The sequence below is a fragment of the Bactrocera oleae genome, chromosome 6 (genome assembly GCF_042242935.1).
Source record: "Bactrocera oleae isolate idBacOlea1 chromosome 6, idBacOlea1, whole genome shotgun sequence".
NCBI lineage: Eukaryota > Metazoa > Arthropoda > Insecta > Diptera > Tephritidae > Bactrocera > Bactrocera oleae.
The window spans coordinates 23,683,305-23,695,955 of record NC_091540.1 but is presented as its reverse complement, the minus strand read 5'-3'; the positions used below and the strand labels follow the sequence as shown (position 1 = coordinate 23,695,955).

The 12,651-nt window shown below is 34.1% G+C and overlaps 1 protein-coding gene and 1 pseudogene across 5 annotated transcripts in view; one reads left to right on the top strand and one right to left on the bottom strand.

Moving 5' to 3' along the window:
- The window catches only part of olf413 (DBH like monooxygenase olf413), a 237,236-nt gene that overhangs the window by 179,012 nt on the left and 45,573 nt on the right, over nt 1-12,651 (top strand). For all 5 annotated transcript variants that reach the window (XM_036360265.2, XM_070112116.1, XM_036360264.2 and 2 more), the window contains 3 exons: nt 6,498-6,773; nt 6,842-7,027; nt 11,915-12,110. In XM_036360265.2, coding sequence (XP_036216158.2) covers nt 6,498-6,773; nt 6,842-7,027; nt 11,915-12,110 — 658 coding nt within the window. The remainder of the gene's footprint in view (nt 1-6,497; nt 6,774-6,841; nt 7,028-11,914; nt 12,111-12,651) is intronic.
- LOC138857689 (jerky protein homolog-like) lies at nt 7,921-8,677 on the bottom strand (annotated as a pseudogene).

The following is a 12,651-nucleotide window of genomic DNA, read 5'->3' as shown; positions in this document are numbered from 1 at the left end:
AATAAATTTGCAAGACTTGCAAACATTGTTCCGGAATAAGTCTGTTCATTATTTAAAGGCAAACCAAACTGAGTATAAATCCAGCAACAGCTCTCAAAAAGACTAATTCTGAAAAACGTATTGCTTCATTGAAAACCACACAACTAAAGAAAATACCCTTTAATAACGTACGTACATACGAATGTATTTTTGGAGTATAGATATAGATTTACCAGGGACATATTTTTGTCAGCTGCTTGACGGTCTTTCTGCTTCATCCACTTCCGAAGGCGTAATACCTTCTTTTGTTATACACTGGTTAAGCTCAGAATATGATATAATATCTTATAGTTTTAAGCAAAATCTAAAACAAATACTATTTATTTTAGTTAAGATTTTTCGTTTTTGTACTCGGAATCGCCTTTTGCTATTTCCATTTTTATATTATTGTAAACATAAAATATATGTTTCTGTATTATTACTTTCAGAATATGCTCATTCGTGTGTTCCATACACTTATTAAAAGCCTTCGCTGTGACGTACTTCAGGGAATGACTTTTAGTAGTTTTAATTTACTCATTGCGCGAATACGGTGGCTGAGTGATGACTCTCGTTTCGTGTTTTGGCAAAAAGCCAGTCACAATCATCCCAGAGTGTGCTGGTGCATTATTGTAGCGAAAAATTCATTAATTTTTTGCACACAAATACGGTCGCTTACGCAGAATTGCCTCACGTATACGACTCAAACAAGCCACGTAGTATTTCTTATTAAACTTATTTTATTAAGAAAACAATGATTATCACCTCTATTTTTGATCGACTTTAAAGTGAAATCGAAAACGGCACATTTTTTTGGAGCGGAATTCGGTAGATTGTTGACAATTTTGACGTCATATTTATAAACCCACGTCTCGTCACCAGTGATGCGTTTGTTGAATGTAGGGTCAACAAAAGTTTCAAGCATCTTTTAGCGACCTATACTCGACTGCGTTTTTGCAATTATTCAGATCTTTTGGTAAAAGTCTAGCAACACGCTTCATACCAAAAACAGTAACCAAACTAAGAGTTGTTGAGGTTTTCTGATCTTTTTTAATGTCATTATAAGAAGTAGATGACACAAATTAAAGATGACTTCACGACCTTAACTGAATGGTTTGTGCCACCCAAATAATTGTACTCGTGATAAAAAAGAATGCTCAAAACAAAATTCTGTAGGCGTGATTTCATCAGAAACCAAAAATTTTAAGAAACCCCGTTGAACAAATTGTTTAAATATAACTGTCATTCATATGACAAATCAAAATCAACATAAAGATCTTTTTTTCCTCATTAAGGGCCGTTTCCTCAATACTCGGTTCATATTACGCTTAACCGCGGTTTCATTGACGAGGGGACGACGAGGAAAGACGAAAAGACCGTGCTGCTTGTGCTCGGGTGGCACGCTCTTTGTTCTTTTCCATAACAGCTTGCTGCTACGCAATTCGGCATTCCTTCCATTTTTAAATTCCTTTCTTGATTGCAACAGAGCTCGGTTTCATAGAAATATTTGCGTTATATTTGGAAATTTATGCTTTTTTGTATGCATAATATACAATGATAACGAGGAACAAAAGAGTCGCCGTCGAAACGCCATCTAAGCAGCTGAACTTTCTTATAGATTTTACAGCTGACAGTTGTCATTTCATGTTCTGGTCAGAGACTAAACAAGACTCCTTCTTACGGTAAAGTTTACCAGAACTTAACTGAAAGATGGTTGCTAACCATATATTGAGAAAACGGCTCTAATTAATATTAATTCGGTTTGAAGGTTGTTTGTATCAAACAACTTGGCTAGAGAAAACGTTTTTTGTTGGTTGCAAACCATTAGACGGTTACGTTTGCAGATTTAGTTATACATAGGTATAGACAATATGTACAATAAACTTGTATGTATATAGTTGTCACAGAAATGCTGTGAAAGTTATTATAAAAAAAAGCCTTAGTTAAAATTTTTTCTTGTTTGAGATTACTAATAATTATGGATTCGGCCCTAAATCTTTTAAAATAATACATTTTGTACAAAGTGAATTTAATTTATACATTGTACAAATAATCCTTAAACAATTAAACAAAAGAGCGAGAAAGAAAGGCAAATGCTATTTTTTATACTCTCGCAACATGTTGCTACAGAGTATAATAGTTTTGTTCACCTAACTGTTGTTTGTATCACCTAAAACTAATCGAGTTAGATATAGGGTTATGTATATACAAATCATCAAGATGAAGAGACGAGTTGAAATCCGGGTGACTGCCCGTCCATCTGTGTAAGATGTAACTTGAGTAAAAATTGAGATATCTTTATGAAACTTGGTATACATGTTTCTTGGTACTGTAAGACGGTTGGTATTGCAGATGAGCGTAATCGGATCACTGTCACGCCCACAAAAAGGCCATTAATCAAAAAGAACAACAAGGACAGCCCCGCCCACTCCCTATATAACGGTACTGTTAAAAACTACAAAAAGCGCGATAAATCAAGCACAAAACACGCCAGAGACATTAAATTTTACATCCAGGATGGCACAGGATGACTTTATAGAAAACGCGTTCAAAATTAGACAGTGGGCGTCGCACCGCCCACTTTTAGGTGAAAAGTGACTTTGCGTGAATAATATGTTTAAAGTATACCATATTGTGATCAAAAATTGTCTAAATCATACCAAAACTGTTCAATCCCCTAGGTACTGAATACTTTACTTGTTAATTTTTTTTCTGGGCTAATATTCTTTTCGCATAATGTTCACATAGTATAATAGTATTGTGCCCACCGCTCATATAACAATTATGTTAAAAACTACTAATAGTATGGTAATAAGTAAGTAAAGGCTAAGTTCGGGTGTTATCGAACGTTTTATACTCTTGGAGCTTGAAAGGATCAAAACCGGGGAAATACCTTCAGGTGTTGGCAAAACTTTATTTTAAACAAGTAAAGAAGGGCTAAGTTAGGATGCAACCGAACATTTTATACTCTCGCAAAGTCAAATGGTATACTCGTTTTGGATTTCTTTGTGTATCTTACCGTCTTGTTTTATGTTGACCGATATTTTCGGTAAAAAGTCAGCTATAGGCACTGGGGTCCACATATTTAGTACTTAGGGGCTTGAACAGTTTTGGTTCGATTAAGACAATTTTTGGTCACAAGGTGGCATACTTTAAACGAATTATTCACGCAAAGTTTTACCCCGATATAATCATTTTTGCTTGATATGCATATTGGAAAATGAAAGAATCAGATGGAATTGGAAATGGTATTATATGGGAAATAGGCGTGGTTGTAGTCCGATTTCGCCCATTTTCGCACTGTAACATAGAAATATGAAAAGAACGTTATGTACCGAATTTCGTTTAAATCGGTTAAGCAGATCTTAATATATGAGTTTTCACCTAAAAGTGGGCGGTGCCACGCCCACTGTTTAATTTTGAACGCGGTTCCTATAACGTCATCTCATGCCATCTCAGAGATAAAATTTAATGTCTCTGGCGTATTTAGTGCTTGGTTTATCGCGCTTTTAGTATTTTTTAACAGTACCGTTATATAGGGAGTGGGCTGGCTTGACACCCGATTTCACCCGTTTTCACACCGTCAATAGAGGTGCTATAAACATTTGCTCCCAGTGAATTTGGTTATTATAGCTTTACCGGTTTAGGAGATATGCACATTAAACTTATTAGGGGCAGAATCACGCCCACTTAAAAAAAAAATTTTAACTACAGATGGCCCTCTCTATTGTGATCCTGTATACCAAATAAGAGTCTTGTATCTTAGTGTGTAGCTTAGTTATGGCCATTTATTTGTTTTTCAATAATGGCGTTTTGTGGGCGTGGCTGTGGTCCGATTACACCCATCTACAATACCAACTGTCTCACGGTACCAAGAAACATTTCTACCAAGTTTCATAAAGATATCTCAATTTTTACTCAAGTTAGAGCTTGCACGGACGGACGGCCGGACGGACAGACAGTCACCCGGATTTCAACTCGTCTCTTCATACTGATCATTTATATATATATAACCCTATATCTAACTCGATTAGTTTTAGGGGATACAAACAACCGTTAGGTGAACAAAACTACTATACTCTGTAGCAACTGGTTGCGAGAGTATAAAAATGTAACGAAAGGGTTCAACTATAGTGTTCAATTAAATCGTGAAATTTTATAAATATATATAATATATATATATATTAACATATATATGGAGTATGCCTTTAGCCAGCAATGTTGTTGTTGCATCATGGGCTCGCGGTTCCGAGGTAAGTTCAATTAAGTACTGCTGATTTAATATTGATGAAAAATTGATTAGGCTTAAAATCCCCAATTTCAAAATCCCCAAAACAATTATTTTGCATTGACGGCCTTAAAAAAAACATTAATAATAATATAAGGAAAGCGGTTCTCAAAATCCGGTTAATAAAGTTCTTAATATGGAAGAAAGATTATTTCAGATAGAGAGATAGATATGGACTCCAAATTATGATACTCTTGCCACATGTAAATAAAAGTTTTGTTCACTTAACGGTTGTTTGTTTTTGTATCACCTAAAAATAATCGAGTTAGATATGAGGTTATACATATATAAATGATCAGGATGACGAGACGAGTTGAAATCCCGCTGACTGTCTGTATGTCCGTTCGTGCAAGCTGCAACTGTAAAAATTAAAATATCTTGATGAAACTTTAAATGTTAAAATCGGGGTTATCAGTTATATAGAGGCTAAGGTAAGTTTTCTCCCGATTTTATCCATTTTAGGCTCACAGATACACTCTCATATCTTACATATTAAGCAATATTTTCGGCAAAATGTCAGTCATATGCACTGGGGTCCACATATTCGGTATGTTAGGGCTTGAAGAGTTATAGTCCGATTTTGGCGAGTCTTAGACCCGAGTTGGCATACTTCATGGGTACTTTTTGTATACAGTTTTATCGGAGTATATTCGTTAGTGCTTGATTTGTGTACGAAAAGGTGAAAGAATTAGATGGAATTTAAAATTGTAATGAAATCCACCAAGATTGTTTGAAATCGGTCAACCAGGTCCCGTGATATGAATTTTCACCTAAATGTGGGCTGTGCCACGCCAATCGTTCAATTTTGAAAACGCTGTTTTGTATCATCTTGGGTGTAAAATTTAATGTCTCTGGTGCATTTACTTACTGATTTATCGCGCTATTAGTAGTTTTTAACAAACCGTTATATGGGGAGAGGATGGGGTTATAAACCAATTTCATCCATTTTTGTTCTGTCAGCAAAGGTTTTGAAAGGAATTAGCAATTGGATTTCCACTTGTCTCGTCATCCTGATCATTTATATATACATAACCCTGTATATCTAACTCGATTATTTTTAGGTGATACAAATGACTGTTTTAGGTGAACAAAAATATTATACTCTGTAGCAACATGTTGCAAGAGTATAAAACAATCACAAAACAAAATTATATCACAATAGCACATCATTTAAGTATAAAAATATTTTCAGTGTTCATTTCGTTCTAATTAGTTTTATGTAAAGGTAATTACCTCGGCTAACAAAATATTAACTTGTTTTGTCACACGAAAACAAATTATACCAAATTTTGAATGTACTAAACTAAACAATAATATGTGAATGGAATGTGACACGTCAGGTTTTTTTGTGCCACCAAAACAAATATTTTCTTAAAACGTACAAACATTGGCTACATTTAGAGAAATTATTGCTTAATATAGAAAAATACTTATATTTTCGTGAATTTTTGGCTTGTGGAAGGTCTTTTTTATGTGTCCGACAATAATCTGCTAGCATTCCTGCGCCCCATTTCACTTAATAGCGCTTCTCCAATAATGCAATACCGGGAAAAAATCCAGATGAGAGTCCAACATATTTATTTTTAAAGACATATTATACCCCAAAGCTTTATATGACTTTGTAAGTTCATTTATTAAGTTTTTGTAATTTTCCGTAATTCTAGAAAATTTTGCCACAAGTCCCACAGCCACAGGAAGTTCGGCAATATGTAGGATGACAAGTTTGGATACTGGGTAGTGTGTTTGGACTTGGTTGTAATGCCTTTTATTTGAGCTAAACAAAAATAATAATAACTTACATGATCCTTTGGTTCTATCCAAATTATTTGTATAGCAAATGGCAAATGTTTGGGTTCTTGTTTAGCCCAACCTAATAGGAGTCTCACATACTTTAGACAATATTTATGTGGAACCCAGGATTTATCTTTATTTTCAAAGGAAATCCAAAGTCGGCTAAATAGCACTGTTCAACTAATGGTGTGAAATTACGACGCTGAGTTTTAAAAGTTAATAAAATAATAAAAAGTGTTGGGGTCGTTAGAACACTTTCGTGGTATGTTTACGATGTAACAAATGTATATATGATGTAAGGGGGTCGATCGCAATAGTTTTACAGTCGTATGATTAACAAAAAATAATCACAAATAACGTATGACAAAAACAGTGTTTATTTTTGTTTACTTTATTGCAGAATAACACCATGCGAGTCATTTATATGTATCAAAATCGCGATCCACCTCATGGATCAGTTCAACCTGGGACATTACCTGATCCAGACTCCGCTTTTCGGCCGTATCATCCAATGGTTCTTACCCAAAGCGCACAAATACATTTCCGGAAAGACGATCATATAAGGCAAATGGAGCTACGAAATGAGGATGTGGCACTTCCAAGTGGAGATATTACATTATCCTGGTGCAAAATGTTCAAGTTAGAAGATATTAATCGCAAGCACCATCTTATTCGGGTATGCAAGATCTATATATTTGTCTAATATCATGTAATACGATTTGACTAAACTCTAAAACCTTTTAGTACGAACCAATATATGACTCAACGTCCAGCATACATTATTTACAACAAATTACGCTGTATGAATGCCAGGGATCCGAGCAAGAGCTTGAGAAAATGGCACGAGAGCAGGGACGACAATGTATAGGCAATCGGGATATGCCTTTAGCCTGCAATGCTATTGTTGCATCATGGTCTCGCGGTTCGGAGGTAAGTTCAATGAAGTACTGCTGATTTAATATTGATGAAAAATGGATTAGGCTTAAAATCCCCAATTTCAAAATCCCCCAAACACTTCTTTGCATTGACGGCCTTAAAAAAAACATTAATAATAATATAAGAAAAGCGGTTCTCAGCGGTTCAAAATCCGGTTAATAAAGTTCTCAATATGGAAGAAAAATTATTTCAGATAGAGAGATGGATATGGACCCCAAATCATTATACTCTTGCCACATGTAAATAATAGTTTTGTTCACTTAACGGTTGTTTGTTGTTGTATTACCTAAAAATAATCGAGTTAGATATGAGGTTATATATACCTAAATGATCAGGATGACGAGACGAGTTGAAATCCGGCTGACTGTCTGTATGTCCGTTCGTGCAAGCTGCAACTTGAGTAAAAATTAAGATATCTTGATGAAACTTGATACGCATGTTCACATAAGAAGTTTTGTTATTGTAAAAGGGAATAATCGGACCACTGCCACGCCCCCAACACGCCATTAATCGCAAATATGTAAAATGCCATAATCAAGCACTAAATTAAGATATAAACCTGCATATTGGTATAGGAAATTGTTCACTATATCAAGGCTGATATTTATTATTTTCAAACCAACTATTATTTGCACAAAACATTTTTATGAAGCATTCCATTTTTATTTATTAAATTTAATAGAAAACAAGTCAACACAATGGTAAAAAAACAGTATGTATACATCTATTTAAATTTTTAAACTATTTAAAAGAAATCGTGAATATATGTTCGTTTTTTGGGTTCAGAAACTGCTTTTTCACGTAAACTTCGCAGCACTAGTAAACTAGAGTAATCAGTAGTGTTAGCCTCAGTCCATGCTATAGCTTTATCAAAGCTTTCAATAGCTTCAGTAGCTTTTATAAAATTTGTGGCGGGCATAAATTCTTTCATATAATATTATCAATGTCTTTTTCAAAATTGACCGGAACCACAATGGAATATCATCTTCCTCATTCTCGCTTTTGTTTAGCTCTGTTTCATTGAATAAAAGCTTCCATCATTTTGTTATTACTTTAGCGTCCAGCTGATTGAAAGCAAGCATTAAACCGTTCAAGTTTTTAAAAACTCAGAGATATCATCCTACCCTACAGCCAATAACATCATATGTTTTTTTGTAAAGAAGCTTAGTTAAGCGAATTACATTTTGATCCATGGGTTGAATCAAGGGCGTAACGTTTGGTGGCATATAAAAAATAAAGACCATCAACAGTTTTAAACTCATTTTCTGGCGGATGAATAGGTGCATTATCAAGTAATAGGGTAGCTTTGGATTGTAAACCCTTTTGTAGCAAAAACTTTTGGACTTACAGACAATAAAAACAAAAATGTTTTACAACAGTCCATTACGGATTTTATTTGTGTTATTTATTTAACCTGAGGGACGTAACAATGATGAAACCATTATCGAAAAAAAAAATGTATTCATCCATGCACTCTTAGAATTTCGGGATTCTACAGGAAGCTCATATGACTTAAAAGAGTGATTTAACTTTATGCTCACCAATTGTATTTGTGCATACAAGAAAAAAGATTGTAGCCTTTTCTGCTTTTCTCCCCAGCGCTGTTCTTTCATTATCACTTACATACGTTCTATCAGGAAGCATTTACCAAAACAAACCGGTCTCATCTGCGTTATTAATTTGGTCCCTGCAAAGCTTAAACTCATAAAAACTATTGCTAAGCTTATTCTTAAATGGTTTAACAGAATTCCGAAGCGAGACTTAAATCAAATAACCACTTGGAACTGATATGGAAATTACCTTCCGTTTCTTTAATATCAGCGTGAATCCCTGCTTTGATCCTCGCAAGTTGCAAGAATATAAAATGTTCGATTACTCCCGAACTTAGCCATTCCAGACAGACGTAGCTAAATCGACTCTGCTCGTCATGCTGTAACATAGAGCCGCAAAACAATCGATGGGAATATCGATAGTTTTATTTTTGTCTCACTATCGATAGTTTATTTTTACTATCGATGGTTTATGCCTTAACTAGACTTACCAACGATTTTCATAAAACTGCCACCCTTTATTCATACAGAATCCGTATTTTTGACACCACGGTTTGCCAGGATTTTAATAAGAATTTAACAAGTGGATTATAATGGATTAAAGTATTCATCCTAAAAGTATAATAAGTATACATATCTTGATCTCATACTTTTGAGCTGACGAGTTATAGCTCACAGTAACTTTTTTTTTGTTTTTCCGTTTTGTTTTATAAATTAATCTAAAGTTCATTTCATAAAAAATTAACTGTACAAAGCCAAGGTCTCTTAATTAAAACTAGCAAAATGTAAGTTCGATTCTAGGGAAAACTCTATCAATACTATCGATAGTATTTCTTTAAACTTTCTTTCGAGTGGTCCGACTACAAATTGTTTTGCAGCTCTATCATGCTAATCATTTATAAAATATATATGTATTGTATATATATTTTTATAGGGTCTCCGACGTTTCTTATCATACATATGTACAAAAAAGAAGTACATACACGTATACAGTGGAAACTCTACATAACAAAATTCAAAGGACAGTCTACTTTTTACGTTATAAAGAGCTTTCTTAACGAGTAATATTATACACGTTATAATAAACGAAGCGATCCTAAGGTTTAAATCGTAATCAGTTATCTTAGCTTACCGTTTTCTATTTTGTCCACATTTTAACTAAGTGCTTTTTTTGTATTTAATTTATTTTTTGCGAAATTGTCGGATTATCTGCTTTTAAAGTTACTGCATTTAACGTTATGTGTTTAACAAGTTAAGAAGGACTAAGTTCGAGTTAAACCGAACATATCATACTCTTGCAACTTGCGTTACTATATATTACGTATATGGGAGAAAGGGGTAGTATTGACCTGATTTTATCTACTTATGCCTTTACGACATTTTATTATCAGTAAATGATGTTCTCTGAGTTTCATTAGCCCTGGAAGTCATCGGTATTTTTATATCGTAAAAGACATCTTTCGCCGATTCGACTTCGCCAATTGTAAAAGGCATGTTTAAACTAACCTGTACATCAAAACCCTCAAAAGTTATTATTTTTTCATTATCATGTTTATATTTTTTCAAAAAAAAACAATATTAAGTGGTAGTATTTTAATTATAAATAAAAATTTCACAGCTCCGATTCATTTGGCTTGTTGTAAAAAAGATACGTTGGAAAACAATAGGAAAAAAAACTTGTAGTACATAAAATTCATTTAATGTGTTTTTTTCTAAAAACTAAAAACTCAAAAAGGAGCATGTTTGCAGGAACAACCGTTTTCATTTTGTGCAACAAGCACAGAACTCTATTTTATGCTCTCCACAGAAGCTTTTTTGGCATTTTGCACAGGATGATTTTGTCATTCGTCGCTTAACAGGAGGACAAAATGCGCATATTTTTCTTTTTTTACAATATTTTCCCTTTTTATTTCTTGATTGTTTTTATCAACAGTAATAACTTTCTCAATGATCGATTACAGCGACGTAGACAATATTGGCACTTCAAGTCTACCTCTCAAATGACGTTCGACGAGTGAAGAATGTAATTTTTCATAAAGGCTGGGCAACTGAGAGGTTTTCTATTTATTTGAAGCATATTATGTGAATATATAATGTAGCTATTTATAAAAGCCATGTTCAACATGCCAAAAAGATGTCCAACAATTAAACCATAGCGATGTGACTTGCCCTTTTGCGTTGCCTACTTATGTTTATTTTTCCCATGCAATATAATTTTCTTCAAACTAGTTATTTTGGAATTTGTTTTCAACAAATTAAGTGGTATGTTTTCTTCATCTGTGTCGGTTGAATCTTCTGACGAACTTGCGTCCTCAAAGCTTTCGTTCTGTTCGATCTCTGCTTCAGATTCCAACTCGCTCTTGTCTTCTTTTTCGCTTAGTTTATACTCATCGTCACACGTTGAAAACATTTTTCAATTTGTTCGTCAGTATAAAGTTTGGAGACACTCATTTTGTATTAAAAATTGAAAGGCCAAATATATAAACAAAGAAATAAAGTTAATAAAATCACTTTGAAACGATAAACTTACACAAAGTTCATCGTTCGTCGTTTCGACTACACACATAAAAAGAAAATACTTACACGAAGCGCGTGAATCTGACTGCACCCAACAACACCCCAACACCGACTAGCGCTGTACGAAAAATCAGCCGGATGTCTTCAAATCCTAAATATCAGCTATATAAGGGTTAGGGCAAGTTTTCATCTTATTAAGGAGTTATATCTCAATTTAGTGCGTAGTTGTGCATTTTACAGGTTTACGATTAATGGCGTTTTGTAGGCGTGGTCCGATTATGCCCATCTACGAACTCGTCCTTACTTTTTTGAAAAGGAACAGGTGTACCAAGTTTCATTAAGATATCTTAATTTCTACTCAAAGTATCGCTTGCATAGACAGACAGACAGTCACCCGGATTTCAACTCGTCTTGTCATCCTTATCATTTATATACCATATACATATATAACCCTATATCTAATTCAATTATCTTTAGGTGATACAAACAACCGTTAGGTGAGCAAACTATTATATAATATTCTGTAGCAATGTTGCAAGAGTATATAAATTTCAAGCAAATTGTGTAAATATTGACTTCCTTGTAGCATCATACGTTGAATTTTGACAAACATCCGACCAGTATTGTTCGCCACTGTATGTGTTAATATAGCAATAAAAATGTAAACTAAAAAAACTTTGGTATTTTTTACATTACATTGAGTTTTTGGTTAAAGGGAATTCCGTTATATAGAGTTTTCACTGTATATGTAGGTAAACCAAGTAATTATGGTTTCAATTTTTAACAGAAGGCATAATGTCCCTCTATTTCACAGGGCTTTACATTTCCGGAGGATGCTGGCTACCCGATCGACTCTCATTTTGCCAAATACTATCTAATGGAAACACACTACAACAATTTGCTGCCTGATAATTTCCAAAGCTATAGTCGACAAATGGCTGATAATTCAGGACTAAGGATTTACTTCACCCATGTGCTGCGTCCGAATGACGCTGGAATTCTTTCAATTGGTAATTATGCAATATTTCATAGCACTTTTTAGTGAAATAATCGTTAACAGAATAATACTGATTATGATGAAGGACATTTAGTACATTTGGCTATTACAAATGCTATATAGATGAGTGACTGCTGACGAACACGTAAAGCAATTTACAATTCACATTCACATTTACAAAAAAAGTTTAATACCTAGACTGATTCATTCTGTTTTCCTATCATAACCACTTTCATATTTTTTTAACTTTAATGTACTCGTACAAGCAAGTACACATACATATATATTTATATACACTTGGCTGTCAGACATGTCCAAACACGTACATATGTACACTTATCCATAAAATGTAAGTTTGCCGCGAAAATCATACTTAGCGCAGCGGCACCTGGCCAAGCCTCGGTATATTCGAGCGATATCTCGTCAAAAGAAGGTATAACCGAATTTATATTTCATGCTGTGCTTTCGTGCACGTCAATCGAAATTCGCATTAAAAAACACGAAAGGATACTTTTGTTGTGGTATTATGCGAATTGTGATCGTTGAAATTGGAA